Genomic DNA, 20,137 nt, shown 5'->3' on the forward strand with positions numbered 1-20,137 from the left:
GTGTGTGTGTGTGTGTGTGTGTGTGTGTGTGTGTGTGTGTGTGTGTGTGTGTGTGTGTGTGTGTGAGTGTGTGTGACATTCACGCTGTGTTGTCTTTCTCTTGAACTCTGACACACAAATTCATAAATCGTAACCTCCTATCAGCTCATTAGAATAATAGAGCACATCCAAGGATATGAGGTTGGGGTTGGAGGAGGGAAATTATCATTCCTACGGACACAACCACCACGGGGGTGTCACAACTCTGCACGAGACCCATGGACACATCTCGCCTGGACCATGAGGAGCATGTCCATCCGAGTGCCGGGCACCCGATGGTCCAGACATGCGTTCTTTGGTGTTACACCACAGAAGGCGCTGTCTACGAGTGCGACCGAGACGGTGGTGGAGGGAAAGTTAGAGGGAGGAAAAGGAGCCCAGGCAGCAGGGGTTAGAAAGGGAGGGGTGGATGGACGGGTGAGGAGCTTCCAGGAGATCCCTCACACAGGGAAGAATGGCTGGTTGAACCTGGTGAAGTTCTGGAGACAAGATTATTTCGGTCAGCTCCACAAACACATGGAGAGGACCTTCAACACACTCGGGCCCATCTACAGGTAAAGGAGGGACATGGGTGGTGCTGTAGGTGTTGGAGAAGATTTGAGAGGATATCGGGATTAATCACCTTAACTTTGGGAATGATGTTAGAATAGGGAGATGAATTGTCGATCCTCATGTGTGTTTCCAACACGGTCCTTTTGAATGTGGTTGTGTGTGTGTAGGGAGCATGTTGGCACACACAAGAGTGTGAACATCATGATGCCGTCAGACATCTCGGAGCTGTTTCGCTCCGAGGGCCTGCACCCCCAACGGATGACCCTGCAGCCGTGGGCCACACATCGTGAGACGCGCCAGCTCAGCAAGGGGGTCTTCCTCAAGTCAGTACCTTCTCTGTGCCCATCCGAACAATACCCCTGTGTGGCTTACCTCCCTTCTGGGGACACGATACAAGCCCCCACAAGTCATTTATTTGAATGGTTCTAGCTGTTTATGGTTAGAGACACATAACAAGCCCAAAGAGAGAATCAGAGCTGAAACTACTGGAGCACAGAGACTAATCACCTGTGTTGTCTGTGGTCGTGTTTCGGCCCGTGTGTAGCCTCTATTTAAGAAAGGTTAAGATCAATCAATCAATCAAACTTTATTGATATACCCTGTTTCAAACAAGTCAATCAAAGTTATTTATTTGTGATTGACAAAACATAGGATGTTAAAATGGAATTCAAATTGAGTTAAAAACATTCCGATTTATAGACGATTACATAACAAAGCAATCAATAGAAAAGACAACAATAAAAGATGTAAAATATATATATTAATGTCACTAAAATTCTACTGAGCTAAATAGGAGTAATATCGATAAAAATAAATATAATATAAGACCATAAATTGTTAAATACTACATAAAAACAAAAATATCACCATTTTCAGCTCCTCAAAGACAGTAAAAAAAGCTTCACAGAAGAGAAAAACCAGCGTTTATGAGGGGTCCTCCTGCTTCTTACATCACAAGAGCTGCTTTACATGTCTTTGCTCAGGGGCCCTGATCATAATCTCTCTGTGATTTTACGTCAGGTCATGATTGGGCATCCCAGAAGTAATTCAGATAAAGACAAATGTTAAAGGTTAATAATCACAATAGAGACTTGTTGCCTTTTGTGTTTTGTTAAACATAGATACACAAGAAAACAGACTTTGACACAACATCTGTACTTTCAGTGAAGAAGCAGAACTTCTGCTTGATACACATGTTCCCTTTTTCCTTTCTAGACACTCTTTGCTCTGCACTGATTGAAATGGGTCAATTTTAACACAATCGCTGCGATTTCTTCTCTCCACAGGAATGGCGAGGAGTGGAGAGCTGACCGTCTCCTGCTCAACAAGGAGGTGATGATGGGCTCGGCCGTGAAGCGCTTCCTCCCTCTCCTTGACGAGGTGGCGAGCGATTTCAGTCGGATGCTGCAGGCGAGAGTGGAGAGGGAGGGGAGAGGAAAGAAGGGGAAACGCAGTCTGACCATTGATCCGAGCCCTGATCTCTTCCGCTTCGCGCTGGAAGGTTGGAGGTCATCATCCCCAGTGATTTGTGACCTGGGGTTTGCTTGATGTACATTTCATGTGTGATTGCTCTGCTAGCTCCTGCATTAATTCACCCAGCCTGCACAACATTTTTCCGTCACGGTGTTCGGGGTAAAACAGCTTTAAAGGATGGGTGTCTTGTCTCCTCTCAATCCAAAAATGACTGACCTTGGTGTCCCAGGCGAGGGGAGGGGAGGAGATGGATTAATGTCACCTCCCTCTTTTGACGAGCTTCCATTCAGCTCTTCGGGTTGAGTCACCAATGCTGACGCAGGCTGTGTCACCTTCTCACGTCAGACTCATGATTTAACAATCTGCAGGAACATCACATTTTAAAATTATTTTTGATTCTTTGCCTGCTAATGTCCCATCGCCTCTGCTCTGTCTGGCTTCATTAAATAAAAAATAGTCTCACCTCGTCAGGGAGAAGCAAAAATCCCTCTAACCTTAGGTGTATCTGTTGTTAACAAAATGCAGATTTAGAGGGTCAAGGAGAACACCTTTAAAAATAGATTCACCAAAAAAGACGATCAAAGCCGGCGGCATTCTTTCACCAGGTCTGCTCCTTTCATGTGCCTATCTGCAACGTGCCACATTCACAAGTGTGAATGCCTGGGTGACTCACACTTGTGTACATCTGTGCGTTCGCTGGGGAGAAGAGGGGGAGGGCTGATGACTTTGAGTTATGCTGGTCTGGACTTAATGGACCAGGGCACACAGAGCCAGGTGCTGAGCCTGGGTAGGGACAGGCCGAAGAGAAACTGGATTACAGTCAGTGATGTGTAGTTAGGTGTCTATTAGGTGTTGGGTTTCCTCTAAGGCAGTGCAAGTACTTGGAAAACCACACTGTCTCTGTGTGGGGCTGGAATTAAAAATAATGAGTGTTTTCTTGCTGTGGGAGAGAAAAATTTACCTTAACCTCTATTTTTGAATTTCCTTTCTTAAACTCAAAATCGTGAATAGATCAGCGATATCAGTGATAGTTTGAGTTTGAATGTACAGCAAGAGAATTAATGAATCTAAAGGTTTTATAATCAATTTTCTGGTAAAGCCTTTATTCATTTCCATGATAATCCAACCCTTTCGTTATCAATGTCTCAGATTAATTGTGATCTGATACATTTTCTGTTTGTCATTTATCTCTCACCCATACACCTCCTCCCTCCCTCTCTCCCTCCCTCCGTCCAGCAAGTTGCCATGTGCTGTACGGCGAGCGTATCGGCCTCTTCTCCTCATCGCCCTCCCTGGAGTCTCAAAAGTTCATCTGGGCCGTGGAGCAAATGCTGGCGACCACTCCTCCTCTCCTCTACCTGCCCCATCGCCTCCTGCTCCGCATTGGCGCTCCCCAGTGGACCCAGCACGCCACTGCATGGGACCACATCTTCAGTCATGGTACAGAGAGCTACATTGGTTGGACTTCTAATGGAGGAATAATCAGCCATTTCTGGATGATCTAATGCTCTTCAATCAATATATTTCTGCTTCATTACTCTCATCTGGCATGACTGTCATCCTGTCCTCTTCCAGCGGAAGCCAGGATCCAGCGGGTGTACCAGCGCATGTCCTCCTCCCAGGGTCGAGGGGCTGAAGCTTGGGCAGCTGGAGGCCAGTACACCGGGGTTCTGAGCCAGCTCATGGAGAAAGGGCAGCTATCTTTGGACCTCATCAAAGCCAACATCACTGAGCTGATGGCTGGAGGGGTTGACACGGTGTGTGTGTGTGTGTGTGTGTGTGTGTGTTAATGTGTGTGTGTGTGTGTGTGTGTGTGTGTCTGTGTGTGTGTGTGTGTGTGTGTCAGATTGTGTGCCTGATTGCTCTCCTCACCCAAACTGATTCTGTGTCACCTCTCATCCCATCTTCCTACTTCTCTGCAGACAGCAGTGCCCCTGCAGTTTACTCTGTTTGAGCTCGGCCGTAACCCAGAGGTGCAGGAGAGTGTGAGGCAGCAGGTGAGAACATCATGGGCTGAGGCTGGTGGGGACCCTCAGAAAGCCCTGCAGGGGGCGCCACTGCTGAAGGGCACAATCAAGGAGATTCTCAGGTAAGGAGCCAAAGACTGTCTGCATAAGGCCGTGGTACCAATTTGTGGACCCCTGGGATTTCTTCTTACTGTTCTTACTGTGAACCATCTCCATACACCAGCTCACACATCACTGCATTGTCATGGGAAGACAAGACCAGTTCACCAAGGCAACAAAATGACCTGATAATGCAAGATTTAGCTTATAGTGTATGTTAGTGAAAACTCCCATTGTGCGTGTGTGTGTGTGTGTGTGTTTGTTTGTTGTCATTATGGTTTGTGCCAGGTTATATCCAGTGGGAATCACAGTGCAGCGGATGCCAATCAAAGATATTGTTCTTCAGAATTACCACATACCTGCTGGGGTGAGTGATCAGACAGTGGCTCTCATTTTCCACCAAATCCTCCACATGGAGTCAGATCTTCATGTATATTCAAAGTTGACTTACCCGGTCTTTTGACAACTGTCCCCCTCAGACCATGGTCCACGCCTGTCTCTATCCTCTGGGAAGAAGCTCGGATGTGTTTGAGAATCCACAAAGCTTCCAGCCCGGCAGGTGGAGCAACAGCAGAGAGGAGGGACAGAGAGCAGAAGGGTCAGGGTTCCGCTCCCTGGCGTTTGGGTTCGGTGCCAGACAGTGTGTAGGGAGGAGGATTGCTGAGAACGAGATGCAGCTCCTGATTATGCATGTGAGTAGCATTAAAACAAGAGAAGGAGGAAAGAGGGAGAAGGAGAAGGAGAAGGAAGAGGAAGAGGAGGGGGAGGAGGATGGGATCAGAGAGAAAGGATATGATGCAATAAGAATGGAAAGAGATGGAAAGGCTTGTGTTGAGTTATAAGTGAATAGAAGGGAGATTTGAGAAGCTTAACCTGAGCAGACACAGGTTAAGCTTCTCAAATCCTCTGTGCAGCAGAAGAGACTCAGGTTGCTCTGCTGAGAAGTGGTGGAGGAAGTACTCTGGCTTATTTTCATCATGTGGTTCTGGATTTGTTTCACACTTCTTATTTAAAAAGGACACACTGCCGCAAGAAAATCTTTGTTCAGACGACATCGTTCATAAAAATAACTTCAAATCAATAAGTGGTAAATCTTAATCATGCTGATGTGATAAATGGGTGAGGAGGAAAGAATAAAGCTCTGCTATTTTACCAATATAGATTCTGACCTTTAAGTAATCTTTTTTTCTCCTGTGGAATATATTAGAGACTTTCATGTACATGAAACTATGTATTACATGTGCCATAAATGTATTAGACTTAAAGAAAAACTAATAGCAGGTAGCGTAAAACAGAGATATGCATTTAAAGCACAAGTATCTTCTTACTAAATAAGAAATGTACCTACATTAAAATCAAGTTAAGTTAAGTTAACATACTTCCTCTCTTCTCTACTGTCTCCGTGCTTCCATCACCTCCATCACATCCTCACCCCACCTTACACATACACACACACACACACACACACACACTCTCTCTATCTCGCTCTCTCTTTCTCTAGATCCTGCTGAGCTTCCACATCGGCGTGTCAACTTCAGAGGACATCAAAACCACATACACCCTCATCCTCCAGCCAGAGACCCCACCAAGGATCACTTTTAGCAAGCTCTGACACACACAAACACACACACACACACACATCCCACACTTCTTGACATGGTGAATCACATAAATTAGCCTGTGTTGATCATAATGCAGCATAATGTGACCAGTGAAGGTTCTGATCTTCATATTCGGTCCATGTTTTCATGTTGCTGACGAATAAAGAACGAATTCCACCTCCTGTTGTTTTCACTGTGGCTTATAAACCTTTGCTCACACAAAAAAGCAGCATTACCACTGCCATCCTTTAGATGGCGCTACAACTGCCACCAATCCGTTCATTTCCATGTGTTGAGTAGGTCTGTCCTCACCAGTCTCTCCTGACGCACCTCACATTTCAACAGGTTGGTCATTTCCTCTCTAAACATCTGAACTTTACAACTTTATCTATCTGTTCTGCGTGAACCCATTATTACAATCGACATTGTGCCTACACCATTATTGTCTTTTGCTTTTTTTTCAATCTCTCCAGCTGTTTCTGCTTCCTGTTTATTTCTGTCGCTCTCTCAGGTATTGATCACTGTTGTTTGCGGCTGTTCTGAGGTCAAAGTATTTTAGACAAACTGTAGCACTTACACACTAGAATTGATCGGCTCAATACAGTGGGAGAACGTTCTATACTAGTACTGCTTTTTTAATTTTCAACTACATTTATTAATGCTGTATTTTCATATTTTAGTTGGCTATTTGAAGTATTGCACATGAAGCTGAATATCATGACATTGCACTTTGGCCTCCATGCGTAAAACCGACCTTTACTCCAGTCTGGTATCATGTCAATTCTATTATATCATACGTGATGCCTGGTTTACAGGGCAGAGGGCTGCAGGGTCGATTTTCTCAAGTCAACTCAGGAGCAAAGGTCTGTTTGTCCTGTGGCTAAAGATTTACACCCCCTGTCAGGCCGGGTTCATGCATGACTGTGCATAAATGCAGCTCTCAGGGTGCAGCCCTGCAGACCTGGACCCGGGAACAAAACTGTGTCAGTGAGTGAAGGACACATCTTCTTTGTGTGGCCTCATCTGAAAAAGTCTAGTTTGATCAGTAATACAGTTGTCTAACTCAGGAAATCAAATCTAATCAGGCCTTTCATGCAAATTAGCAATAGAAGGTGCTTCACAATACAGTTAATACAGCAATAGAATAAGACACAACAACACAGCATGAGCAATAAGTAAAAATAGATAAAACAATTAAAAAGGAAAATAAGGTCATAGAAAATAAAATATTATAAAGCCTAGCAGACAGGTTTAATTAAAAAAAATTGCAGAACGTGGAAATTAAAGTAGTGTTACAATTTAAAAAAATTATATTATTTGCATGAGTCACACATGACAAATGTTCCTGGGTTAACTTAAGACTCCTCAGTTTATGTGCCCCACAAGCAGCGCTCACAAGGCCACACTCCGACAGAGATGTTGTTATGAGGCGACTTTCGTAGCGATCGAGCTAATAGCTAAGCAGCTGAACCTGCTATAAAAAATATGCAGTTTATTGTGATCAACATTTTTATTTTAAAATTATCAAGACAACTCAAACACCCAAAACATATCGGGCAACTGCAGTGACTCACACACTGGTAACTTACAGTTCACAATGGATCGATATAGACAAAGAAAAGGACGGAAATCTGATTAGTGTAACCTCTTGATTTATCTTACTGTTACTACTGGTCTGATCTGGGTCTGACGTCATCAGACGAGCAAAGATCTGAGATGGGTTTGCCCTCCTTTAGATGGAGGCCCTAAAAGATGTAGCAATGCTTGACCATGCCGTCAAAGAAAATAGGCTGTTTGAAAAGTAAGAAGATAAAAATTAAACCATAAATCAAAATTTTAAAGTGATAAAAGTGGAACCAGCTGATGTTCCTGACAACGTTTAAGACATGAGGTCATTGAGGTGCTAAGCAACAACGAGCCCAAAGCTTCAGTTCAACAATCTCCTGCTCGAGCTCAGACTAAACATGTGGGTCTTGAAGATTTTCCCATTTGGACGAGAACTGCTTTGAAGTTTCACTCTCTGTTTGAGGCCTCTACCTACAGGAGCAGTTCTTGACTAAACATTTGTATTTGCAAAGATATTCACGACTGATTGAGCATCATCATCTTTACCATCTGACATCAGGTGCCTCATTTTGTAGCCATCACATTAGAGAGGTTAGTTTGATAAATGTGTCCTTCAATAATTAATTATGGCCCTAGAAGGATGTTATGAAAATTTAAATGGTCTCTAAAAGGAAAACAGCTCCCCCCTACCATAGAATAATAAGAAACTAACCAAGAAAAGTAATATTATCTCATACGTCACTCTTTAAACTGTTTCATCTGTAACTATAATCAATATTAAATAAATCATTTTATACATCAGTTTTTCAGATATGAAAACAAAAAAAACATTTTGTTCAACATTCCCAAACCAGAAGATATTCAGTTTCATATAAGTGTTATCATATTGAATTTTTAATCATTATTAAAACAACAAATACCACAATTGATAGAGAAACATATTTTTTTTTAAGTAAAAAGAAAAAAAAAAGTAATACACGTCTTTTAAAAGTTCAGTTGATAGGATTACGTTTAAAATTACATCATCTCCAACGAAGGAACTTTGTACTGTAGTGGCCCACACCCTGATAGCTCTGGGTCAAAGAGTCAAAGAGTCTATTGACATAAAGTTTTCCATTTTTAGCATCTCCCTGTCCCATTTAGGCCCAAACTACACCAACTCAGCATAATCAGCCGCCTGTTGCAAGCAGTGGCGTCGCTCCACGAGGTGCGAGTGGGAGGAGCCGAGGGGGCAGCCGATGGGTCAGAGGGTGGAAATGAGTGAAAGAGGCTGAAGTAGACTTGTGACACCAGAGGATGACAAGTGCAAAACGTGAGCACAGGAAAGGATAAAGACACAGGAGGAGAATTAAAGAGTAAAAATATCCAAGACATCCTACAACAAAGTGATAGAGGAGGAGCTGGGAAGTTGATTTGGATCATTGAAGGTTTACTCAACATGGGTAAGTGGACAAAGGACATTTTTGTATTGAGGGGTAAAAGTTACAACAAATTGTATGAATTAACAAAAAAATAACTTAATTTGTAAGCATTGTTAAGAATCCCTGCTTTACTTAAACTTTATATTCATTTGAACTGAGCTTTGTGGCAGTTGGTTCCCAGGTCCTTATCAAAAGAAGTAGTAAGATTTGATATTTTACAGTCAACTCTTAAACTTTATTATAAATAGATATGAATAAAAGAAAACACAAATACAACCACATATGTAGAATGTGAATTAAGAAAGTAAAATGTCGACATAAATGCAAATTTCTCAAAAAACATTTTCCATTAGCAGTGACTCAGCAAAAATAATAAAAAATTGATTCCATCACGAACTGTACAATAGTTGATCTTCACGAGGAGGTCAGATACTGCTCCGCTGCGCCATTTGTCTCATATTTTAAACTTGCAGCTTAACAATAGTCTGCCCTCTTACTTTTGGGTTCATTGATCGAATGGACAGATCCACTGACCTCTCTTCATGTAGGAACGTGTCCGACTGCAGCCAGTTTATTCCTGGCATATATTTTGGCCACACACATCACCTGGCTGACCTTTCTTATCAGTCGTAAAGGCCGTACATAGACGGTTATTTTGCAACATCTGTGTCTTTGACCTAGAGTCTGCTTTATTTATCTGCCTTCCAGGAAAGGAAGACGGGTACCTGTGTGTGTGTGTCTGTGTGTGTGTGTTTTCATGCATGCACCCTGGGATGTGTCAGAGGAGGATCTCAGTGGGACACGTAATGATGTGTGCAGTAGAGCGGCAGAACTGGGTCACAGGGAGGTGTAGAGAGAGAGAGAGAGAGAAATACACAAAGAGAAAGAGGGAGAAAAATACTGACAGATATATTAAATCTACAGGATTGAAGAGCTGTGCATGTTCCAGTTATCCTGCAAAATCCCCAGTCACAGTTTCACCAGGTACAGGCTCCTGAGGTTTCGTCTGCAGAGAGTTGTGGAACAGGCGGGAGGTCGACAAATTTAAAACTTGACACCAGCCATTACGTAAACAAGAAACAAGGTCACAAATAGCTAATTTGAAAGAAAACCTCCCATGACAGATTCTGTCTTTCTTCCTCCCCTCCTCTCTCCCTTCTTTGTCCTCACCTCTTGGCTCCCGTGGTGCTGTTAGCATCAACCTTTGTATGCCAGGCTCCGCTCTCTGGTCTTCACTCTCTCCTCCCCTGTGGTGGCGGAAATTGCATGCTAGACTGACGGTGACATCTTTTTAAATGGATGCCATTGTGCTGCCTCAGCCAGGTACCACAATGCTCTGCACGAGAGACACCTGATCGGTGACATTTAAAGCAGAAAGGGTGACTCGTTGAGTTGTTACGGTGATGTAATGATGTGTGTAATGAGTGTGGAATGTAGAGTAATGAAAGGCCTTTCAAGCTGGTATTATTTGAAGAGGTGAACAAATGCCAGGTTTGTTAACATAAGATGAGATAAGATGGTTGTTTATTTGTCTCACAATGTGGAAATTTGCAGTTTGCGTTGAAATGAAAATGAGGAACTCATGGTAAACATCCTGACGGCGTGTGGAAGCTGAGGCCCGAATCTTCTGAGTCCAGGAGGCAGACGAGGAAAAACTGAGCGTGTGTCAGAAAGATCTTAGAGACAAGGAGCAGGGATCTGAGGCAGAGAGAGAATAATTAAATTACCAGGTAGAACTCAAACACTAGGCAAATTTGCTCACAGAGACTCTTTTTCAGGATGGAAAAGAACATATAGCTCCTGCACACTCGAACACATACATACACAACAACACAGGCAGATCTTCTCCTCTGAGAATACAAGATGTCTCTGTTTCCTTGATTCATTCAGACGGAGAGCGTGTGTGAAGCTGAATCAGTTTTTACTCTACATTATATAACAAGACTGCAGGTGTGGAGATCATTGGCATTAATGTCAGGCTTCCTGTCTATTTTTTTTAATACAGTTTTATTACATGTAAGGTTTTTTAAACAGTGATTTTTCAGATTTTGTCAGATTACACATTTTAATGACGCGTCCACATTGTAGTGAGTTCACGTCAATATGTTGTGTTATTTGTCTTTGTGCTCAAAAATAATATTATTACCTCTGACAAGCTGTTTCTAGTCTTGTGTGCTCCCCTCTGACTCTGGATTTAAACAGTGTTGCTGTTACCTGCTATTTATTTTTTTATCTTTGCACTTCCTGCCAAACACATGGAGGTGTTGTTCTCCATCTTCATCATTAGCCCCTAAATGAATGACACTCATATTTGAGTGTGAGGTGTTTAGCTCATGCGTGCTCACAGGTGGAGCTAGCCGCTCCCCCCGGGCGTCTCCGCTCTGCTGACAACATTTCTCTGTCACAGCAGCTCTCATCAGGCGCTACTCAGAGGTGATGCCACTGCCGGACTCTTTCATCCAACGCCAGAAGCTGGACGCCAGCATGGCTGACACCTTCCTGGAGCATCTGTGTCTGCTGGACATCGACCAGGAGCCAATCACAGCGCGCAACACCAGCATCGTCTGCACTATCGGTGAGTGTGACGAGCAGCTGCAGACGGCAAGTCTCAGTCTCAAGTTGGTTTTACTGGCAACTGTTGTACGTCACCACTGGTTCCCTGTCAGTCTGCCTGCTCCTGTGTGTGAGAGGGCCTCGGTGTGTTGGCTGGGTCTGGTTCTTGTCTGTGGGGTGACTCATCAGCTCTATCTACTTTTCTGCTGCCTAAAAATAGAGAAAATTAGAAGACGCAAACAAACAAACAGCTTTGTATATCCCCATTGTATATCCCCTTTGTATATCCCCAGAGCAGCGAAGCTTTCATTCACTAACATCACTAATCAATGTGTTCATTGATTAATCTGCTTATTAGTTTCTTGGTTCATGAAATATCAGGGAAATTATGTGAAGAAATGGTCAAAGCGTAAAATCCCCTTCCTCTCCTTCCTCCTCTTCATTTCAGGTCCTGCGTCACGATCAGTCGACAAACTGCAGGAGATGGTCAAAGCAGGGATGAACATCGCTCGTCTGAATTTCTCTCATGGATCACATGAAGTACGTCCTTCAGATGTGCCCATTGTCACAAAACAGACACACACACATGCACACACACAAACACACGCATACACACACATTCATTCCTTGGTTAATTCACGTCACGATCCTTTGTGTGTCTCCCTGCTTCTGTCTGTCAGTACCACGGTGGAACCATCAAAAACATCAGAGAGGCGGTGGAGACGGTGACCTCTGACCCCTTGTACTACCGGCCGGTCGCCATCGCCTTGGATACGAAGGGTCCAGAGATCCGCACTGGTCTAGTGAACGGGGTGAGCGCGTCCTGCTTCATCCGCCAAACAGTCTGAGACGAATCAAGCAGTGACGTGGAAGAGCAGTTTACACAATCCTTTATACCAATATTTTTGGCCTGAACTGGAAATTCTTGGCATCAGCTTGTTTTCTTTCCCGGCCGTGCTGTTGCACGTCGCCTGCTGAACAAATAACTCCAAGCTGTTGGAAACCGCTGAATTTCTCTTTAAGCTTGACGTGTGAGCTGCTCACCGACTCTGGCTTTCTACATCTCTGCTTTAAGTCTCATCAGTAGCTCATACATAATCAATCATAAGCTGAGAATGTCACATTAATCTTTTAAAATGTATCTTAAAAAAAAAGTAGACGGTAATTTGTCTGTCACGCATCACAAACCCTGATGTGTCTTTCTACTTCCTTCATGCTTTAGCAGGTGACATTTCGACTATATTTATAATATAAAAAAACAAGCGCACAGTCATCAGGCACTTTAAATCCAAGCACAATCACATATTTGACACGAGGCAGGCGACATGTTTTTGTGATCGTTTTCACGTCATAGAGCAAAAACTCATCGTCACTGTCAAAGAAAATATCTGATATGAACAACTGGAACTATTCAGACACAAACTCACCAGCCTGTTGAAGTCGTTGGAAGGTTTCCATACTGCAATGCTGACATGTTGGTAGGATTCTTTAAAGAAACAATGAACTTGCACCACCATTTCTATTTCTTTGTGTTGAGGCACTCATGAAAAACAGCCTCTACAGGTTTGTGAGGACCAGTGTGTTGACATAAAAATACTATTTAATGTTCTTCTTCAAATGCTGCTCCATGAGTGCCGCTTCCTTTAAAAATGCATCAATAAGAGAGAGTCAATATGTTTTTTCTTTCTTTTCTCTCCATTGTGTGTTTGTTCTGTGTGTGTGTGTTTGAACAGAAAGTGGAGGAGGAGGTGGTGCTGCAGAAGGGAAGCACCGTTCGTGTGGTGACGGCAGAGAGTGACAAAGACAAAACAGATGGAAAGATCATCTGGGTGGACTATCCCAGCCTCCCCAAGGTCGTCAAGGAGGGAGCAACCATTTACATTGACGACGGCCTCATCGGACTCAAAGTCACAGAAATAGGTGAAGAAGCTCAAATCTCATGTCTGTGTTGAAACATCACCTCCTTACAAATTGTTACTTGTTTTTACCTTTTATTTTCTTTGTTCTATAATTCATTTTGTTTCTCGATAGTGGGAGGAGCTCGATATACTTCATCCGTCTCTATGTAGTCTCATCTTTACAGTCTCTGACAAATACCTGCACACATTTATGTACATACAATACACACGTAAACGAACATGTGCCCACACAAACACAGTACAAACATGTACATAGTGCAGCTGCATACACACACATAACTCTCCTGTTCTCCATCTCTGTCCTCCATTATTCTATGCTACTATTCATTCCCTTCGCCTTGTTATCTATATGAAGTCCTGCTTCCCAATGCACATAATGATCAGCCCTGTCTTTCATTGTGAAGAAAATCTTTCTCATTAGAGGAAACCTTAGCTGAATAACCCATTCATGGTTCCCTTGCAGTCGTCCAACCCTCTGCATTATGTCCTGCGAGATGAAACGATTCTCTAATTACATCGTTTTTTTAAGTGTAACCTAGAGTTCAGTCCGCTGACGCACTTTCAAGAGAAATGGTTTGTCTTTGTCCTCAGTTCAGGGTCTTACTTGAAATTGGATTCTTAAATATGATAATTTTAGCTTGTTTTAGATATAACGTGATGGATTCCAATCTCTAAGGGTTGTTATAAGTGACCTTTATCGTCTTGACTGGTCCATGTTTGCAGGACCTGACTGGGTGGACACGGTGGTGGAGGCTAGCGGGCTGCTCAGCAGTCGCAAAGGCGTCAACCTCCCCGGCTGCGACCTGATCGGCCTGCAGGCCGTCAGCGAGCGGGACAGGGCCGACCTGAGGTTCGGGGTGTCCCAGGGCGTGGACATGGTGTTTGCCAGCTTCATCCGCTCGGCACAGGACGTCAAGGATGTACGGCAGGTTCTTGGGGCGCATGGTCGAGAAATCAAAGTGATCAGCAAGGTTGAGAGCCGGCAGGGCGTCCAGAAGTGAGTCACGTAAAAAACGGTTCTTATTTAACACCATTTAGGCACAGTTTATTTTGAGCGATACAGTTGCTGAAGGCAGTGAATATTTTCTGATGAGGCTGTGACAGGACTTATGAATCCAGCGCTGACGGCGATGTGCCCCTGCTGCAGTCGGCCTGCTGTCAGTGATGGATGTGCATATGTCAACTCTGGATGTTACACATTTATGATGAGCAAACTGTGTGGCTGTCTCTGAGTTATAACCCCGTGACACAACTCATGTTACCGCTCTCTCAGCTCCATCATTCATCTCTGTCTTTCTCCTGCTGCGCGTCGGCCTCTGACAATGTGTAAATACAGATTTGAATTTAAATGAGACAGTTTTTAGGATGATTCTCAATTATTTATGATTCTGTGTGTTGACATGTCCTCTTTTAAATCTGTTCCATCTGTATTTCTGGTTAATCTTGCATCCTCATCACAGCTGGATGTGGATTTCAGCCGTATATTTTGGATTTAGATCAGAATGTACAATCCTCTATGTTCGTAGAATTCAGAGATAAAATCCGGTCTCTGCAGGTCGAGACCTGAATTTGAATGTTTGCTGGATAACAAGGTGCTGTCATTGTTTCTGTCCTCCTCTACCTCTGCTTCCTCCTCCCTGCTAACTCCTCATGTTTCTGCTCTTTTTTCAATTCCCTTTTCTTTTTTCTTTTCACTCAATCCCCCATCAACTCATCTCCCCTAATCTGTCTGTCAGTTTCGAGGAGATCCTGGCTGAGAGCGACGGCGTGATGGTTGCCAGGGGCGACCTGGGGATCGAGATCCCGGCAGAGAAAGTCTTCATTGCCCAGAAGATGATGATTGGTCGCTGCAACTCTGCCGGCAAGCCTGTCATCTGTGCCACGCAGGTCAGCGCCGCACACACACATACCCACGCAAGAAATGGGATGCACACGTGATAAAATATGCAGATTTGGAGAATTAAATGTCAAGAGAGTTCCAGTAAACTAACATTAAAACCTAACAGGCGCACATTAACCTTACACTCCTGCATAATGTGCTCACACAGACACACTCTCACTTGTCCTATAAGTTCATCCTCACACACACACACACACACGGAAACACACAAGAGTTTCCTCTCTTTTGTTACTCTTCTCTTTTTATTTACACACACACGCACGCACACACGCAAACGCACACACACCCAAATGCATTTTCCTGCAGCCATGTTGAGTCACAGTGCTATATCTTGTTTATGCTAAAGCTCTTGACTCAGAGTGACAGCGTTATAGCAGGTTTTGCTACTAGAGACCTGAGCCCTTAAACAACCCCCCCCCCCCCACACACACACACACACACACACACACACACACAAACACACACACACACACTCACACACTAATCAGCATTAGATGCAGATTCTCGACTACTTGAAAATGCCGTCTCTCAGGCAGTGCTGCGAGCTATCTCCTTTCCCATCCGTCTGCCGTGCTTATTGACTCACAATCTCCGGAATGCCAATAATGATCCGGCCAAGTCATACTCCACAGCCTCAATCTAGATGATCTCTCATTTCTCTTCCCCTGATGTCCATCCATCCACAAAGCCATTAGCACTGATCGTCATTCTCTCCCTAAAGCCTGTGTGCCTCATGTCACTTTCTCATCTCAGTACGAGAAAAATGGGGTCATAAAATACAAAGTGGCTTATTTCACATCCTTTTGGAGTGCCTGATGGAGACATTTTGGTTATGGTTAAGAGACCAACGTGAAGCTAATGTGTTTGGTGTGCGGTTGTGTGCGGTTGTGTGCGTGCAGATGCTGGAGAGCATGGTGGCCCACCCACGGCCAACTAGAGCAGAGGGCAGTGACGTCGCCAACGCCGTGCTGGATGGAGCCGACTGTGTAATGTTATCCGGGGAGACGGCCAAGGGACTGTTTCCTGTGGAGGCAGTCGCAATGATGCACTCGGTGTGTGTTTCTGTGTGTGTTTGTGCACAACGTCCATTCTATTAAATCTGACTTTGTGCCCTCCGATAACTCTCTCTCCATCCTCTGTCTCCCCCCGCCGGCCTCACTCTCTGTCTTTCAGATCTGCAGGGAGGCGGAGGCAGCCATTTTCCACCACCAGCTCTTTGAGGAGCTGCGTCGCCTCACTCCGCTCTCTTCTGATCCCACAGAGGTCACAGCCATCGGAGCTGTGGAGTCCTCCTTCAAATGCTGTGCCGGGGCCATCATTGTCCTCACCATCAGTGGCAGGTGTGTACTGTGCAATAATGGTGTCGCCAGGCAAGCGCGTCAGCACCGCGCAATTCTTCACTGACATGTTTTTTCCACTGATACAACTCTCATGTATGAGCATTAAATCTGTTCCTGGAACCAATAGCTTAGCTAAATGTAGTTTACTCATAGGTCCATTGCTATGTGATCTGTGAAGATTCCCCGGCAGTCCAGGTCATATCATCTAAGAAAGTGGACTTAGTTATAGATATTAATATATTATAGGATATTATTCTAGATATATGTTTCTCTGCTCATCCAAGAGGCTTCTTTTCCAATCCTAAACCATTGAGGTTTGCCTACAAGTGCCTCTAAAGCTCACTAGTTAAATACAATTCATGGTTTTACATGAGGGTTATTTGAGTCTTTGTGCTCGACTAATATAAATTAAACTAAGTTGCTGCTGACTGTAGCTTTATATTTATGAGAGTGGTATCAAATATTCTCATTTGACAATGCGACCGAGCAGATACTGGTAATTCTATGATTCTTATTGACAATATATGAAATGTTTGGTACAGTACAGTTTGGCAAAGTGCGAGTGTCATTGTGGCCAGTGAGTGACCTTGACAGAGGGTTTATCAGCGGCACATGGGGGATAGGAGCCTCAGTCAAAAGCTGTTTCAGTGTGACCATCCCTCAGAGAGAACAGTTCAGAAACCTAGAATATCTGTGATATATTCTGACCCAGTTTTCTGGACATTTCCCAGAGTTTGCGTCAGGTATTGACTTAAGAAGAACTGAATCTATTCTGGAAACTCTGGCACTTGACATTAGTTGTCCCTATTATTCTGTGTGTCACCCATCTATTGAAACATTGCTCATGTGTGTCAGCGGTGATAATTCTTTTCCCCTCCTCATCCCTCTCTCCTCCTGGTCTGTGCAGATCGGCACACCTCCTGTCCAGGTACAGACCTCGCTGTCCCATCATTGCCGTCACCAGAAGCCCTCAGGTACCGTCTGCTCCTTTGGACTGAACAGCATAACTTCCTCTGTGTTTGTCCTGCCAGAAACATGACAACACTGTTAATCACACTTTTCAAAGCAGATGAATATGTGATAGTCACTCTTTACTGTCACTGACTGCTCAAGATGCCAGATTGGCTTCGCAGACAGAGAATGTTTTATGAGAGATACTTAACTGGAGCGTATTTCTGTTTTATGGAGCTCATTCTGGAACAGTTGTTTTAAAACATGAGCCTTATTTAAAGTAGTTCATGAATGTGATGCCCACATACTTGATGCCAAAGTCTGTTCTGTGCTGCGGCTCTAATACTAATTCATATATTATTCCCTAGGAAATTGCCGAAAATGTTCCCAAAAACAAAATCACCAAATCTCGCCATGTTAACAAAACAGATTTTCTAAGAATTCCTGGGTCTGCCCTAATCTTTAATGAGTTCTTTCTTTGCCCATGTCCCATCCTTCCACTAAGTTTTGTGGGAATACAATCAAACGTCACTTCACTATGTCACTGACCATCATTTCTTCAGGTGGCCCGACAGTCCCAGCTGCTGAGAGGAGTGTTTCCCGTCCTCTTCCACCCGCTGCCTGCTCCTGTCTGGGCCGATGACGTAGACGACAGGGTCAACTTTGGCATGGACATCGGTCAGTGTGTGTGTGTGTGTGTGTGTGTATGTGCGTGCGTGTGTGTGTGTGTTAGATTATTTGTGATCCTCTCTTACTCACACTACCTCTTGGTACCCACCTCCACAGGTAAAGCAAGAGGCTTCTTCAAACCCGGCGACATGGTGATCGTGGTGACGGGCTGGATCCCGGGCTCCGGTCACACCAACATCATGAGGGCCGTCAGCGCCCAGTAACAACCTGACGGGGCCTGGACTCTCTCTCACTGCTCTGACTTAGAGCCTCTGTAAGACCGTTCCTAGGATGTTGATGAAAACCAGAGAACCACCAATGTATTTTAAGGAAACATTTGCCACGGAAACTTACCTCATGAAGGGTGCATTTGTGTATAGTGTGTTTTAAAAGCAATGACTCCCACTAAATAAAGCTTGAACCATCATTTCAACACCTTGTTCATGTCCTAAATTAACTAATTGAGCTATCCGGCTCTTTTTCTTTCAATCTCCTTTATTCATGAGAGTGGTGCTGAAGTGAACGTGAATATTGTCTCTTTGCCTTTGTTGAAGACGATCATCATTGGTAGACTTCATATTATTTTGAGATAAGGCTTTCATTTCTGTCTACAGTCCCGAGCTTATCTCTGTGACGCTGCAATTCTTTTGGCTTTTATGAGCAGTGTGGACAGACCCAGAGAAGACGGGTACTGGTCTGCACCTCCTTTTGTCCACTGAGATGACCTAGATGCCCACGTCTGAATGCTGTCCTCATATGAAGTAATTATATCTGCTCTTGGACGGGGCTTTCATATGTCTCGATGATCTTTCATGTGACGTCCCTGCCTTTCTTCTGCAGCCGTCCGTCGTCTCTGGTGTTTCCTTTTCAGCTGTAATGTGCCACGATTCCTCCTCCTGCAGTTTATCTCAACCTCTCCCCCACTAATAGCCACTTTTATAAGTAGGCCGAGCCCGTTGGCCACTGTAAATATATCCGTGGTTGACTCAGTGCTTTGAAATGGGTCCTCTGGTTGTAGATTACAATTATTACAGATGCAGCATGTTTATTTTTATATTAGAGTGATGCTATTGTCAACTGATTCATGATACTAGATTCATTTGTATTTCATAAGATGATCGCAAGTGTTAACCTGCAAAGTAACCAGTAAATACAGATATCAGATACACCATTTTCTTCTGAGATGCGGATGATAGATTCAATTTGAAATACTCAGTTGAAGTAGATACAAGTTGTACATAATCTTTGATTTACAACTCTTAATGTACCCACTCTGTAATTTCTTGGCTTGGCTGGCATATAAACACAACTCATTCACGAAGTACTTTCACATTAACTGCCGTCATATATCAGCCTTATAGGTTAAGTATAAAAGTGGGCATTTATTATTTAACAGCTATAAAACACCCCGTATTTGTTAGTTTGAATAAAGCGTTTAATAAACACGATCTGCATTTAATTGAAGGTCACTTAACACTTTGATTCACCGCGGTTTAAATGGCCTGTTATGTTTCGGAGCTTTAAATAAAGTTTCCCCTTCCATCACTCTCTCCATCACGCGCTCCCTCCTCTGTATTGGTGAGAGAGAGTATGACGCGCGACCTGGTACCTGCGAGAGAGGCTTGCGTCTCGCCGGCCCGGGCATGCGGCCTTGGGGTGGATGGGTGGATGGATGGATGATGAGGGATGCGGATGCCATGGCAACAGACGGATTGCATCCAGACCTTTATAAGCACCATTTATTTATTTAATATTTCTTTTGCATGCGCCGCGCGTGTCTGTGGACGTCTGCGCTCCAGCTCCGAGCGCCGGAGTGGATAGTACCGGACCTCGGCGGCGCCGGAACAGCCCGCGCCGGAACAGCTCAACAAGTTGTTTTATTTTTTCTCGAATCGGAGGAGCGGCTTGTTCTAATGAAGTGTGGCGCCGATGTGTGTGCTCCAGACGGGGGAAGGACACCGCCGTCTCCCTTCGGTCTGGGAACAATGTCACTGAAAGTCGTCAGAAGTGGGAGTGATGGCAGCGGCTGCTCGTGAGACAACGGGAGGTTTCGTGCGTCAGGACCCGAGCACCTGACCAACTTCAGC

The 20,137-nt window shown here is 44.2% G+C and overlaps 2 protein-coding genes and 1 long non-coding RNA gene across 6 annotated transcripts; 2 read left to right on the forward strand and 1 right to left on the reverse strand.

Annotated features, from left to right (window-relative positions):
• Positions 1-279: 279 nt before the first annotated feature.
• Positions 280-5,896, forward strand: LOC133965600 (cytochrome P450 11B, mitochondrial). Its single transcript, XM_062400243.1, has 9 exons — positions 280-593; positions 759-914; positions 1,878-2,092; positions 3,301-3,504; positions 3,640-3,821; positions 3,987-4,153; positions 4,419-4,497; positions 4,610-4,822; positions 5,632-5,896. Exons 1-9 carry the CDS (start codon positions 280-282, stop codon positions 5,740-5,742), a joined length of 1,641 nt encoding a protein of 546 aa, XP_062256227.1. The 3' UTR covers positions 5,743-5,896.
• On the reverse strand, positions 2,057-4,696 carry LOC133965602 (uncharacterized). The gene is made up of 3 exons (XR_009923880.1): positions 4,582-4,696; positions 3,937-4,124; positions 2,057-2,426 (listed from the first exon to the last, which is right to left on the reverse strand). It is a non-coding gene; the product is annotated as an uncharacterized LOC133965602 (long non-coding RNA).
• A 112-nt stretch (positions 5,897-6,008) lies between the features above and the next one.
• On the forward strand, positions 6,009-18,483 carry pklr (pyruvate kinase L/R). 4 transcript variants are annotated; one of them, XM_062399150.1, is made up of 12 exons: positions 6,009-6,076; positions 11,129-11,293; positions 11,720-11,811; positions 11,952-12,083; positions 13,005-13,191; positions 13,914-14,187; positions 14,927-15,077; positions 15,990-16,142; positions 16,264-16,430; positions 17,338-17,404; positions 17,945-18,059; positions 18,168-18,483. In XM_062399150.1, the coding sequence occupies exons 2-12, from the start codon at positions 11,155-11,157 to the stop codon at positions 18,272-18,274; spliced, it is 1,584 nt and encodes a 527-aa protein (XP_062255134.1). In that variant the 5' UTR covers positions 6,009-6,076; positions 11,129-11,154; the 3' UTR covers positions 18,275-18,483. The 4 variants fall into 4 exon arrangements, with proteins under 4 accessions (XP_062255134.1, XP_062255133.1, XP_062255131.1 ...); XM_062399149.1 differs by having other exon boundaries at positions 6,021-6,076; positions 11,126-11,293; XM_062399147.1 differs by lacking the exon at positions 6,009-6,076 and adding an exon at positions 8,546-8,739 and having other exon boundaries at positions 11,126-11,293.
• The last annotated feature ends 1,654 nt before the right edge of the window (positions 18,484-20,137 follow it).

This window comes from Platichthys flesus, chromosome 11 (assembly GCF_949316205.1).
Source record: "Platichthys flesus chromosome 11, fPlaFle2.1, whole genome shotgun sequence".
Classification (NCBI taxonomy): Eukaryota; Metazoa; Chordata; class Actinopteri; order Pleuronectiformes; family Pleuronectidae; genus Platichthys; species Platichthys flesus.

Coding starts and splice junctions, on each gene's coding strand:
- LOC133965600 (XM_062400243.1), top strand. CDS start 280: ATGAGGAGCATGTCCATCCGAGTGCCGGGCACCCGATGGTCCAGACAT. Junction 594..758: donor ACACTCGGGCCCATCTACAG/GTAAAGGAGGGA, acceptor GTGTGTGTGTAG/GGAGCATGTTGGCACACACA. Junction 3,822..3,986: donor TGGCTGGAGGGGTTGACACG/GTGTGTGTGTGT, acceptor ACTTCTCTGCAG/ACAGCAGTGCCCCTGCAGTT.
- pklr (XM_062399147.1), top strand. Junction 11,294..11,719: donor CAGCATCGTCTGCACTATCG/GTGAGTGTGACG, acceptor TCTTCATTTCAG/GTCCTGCGTCACGATCAGTC. Junction 16,431..17,337: donor GTCCTCACCATCAGTGGCAG/GTGTGTACTGTG, acceptor TGGTCTGTGCAG/ATCGGCACACCTCCTGTCCA.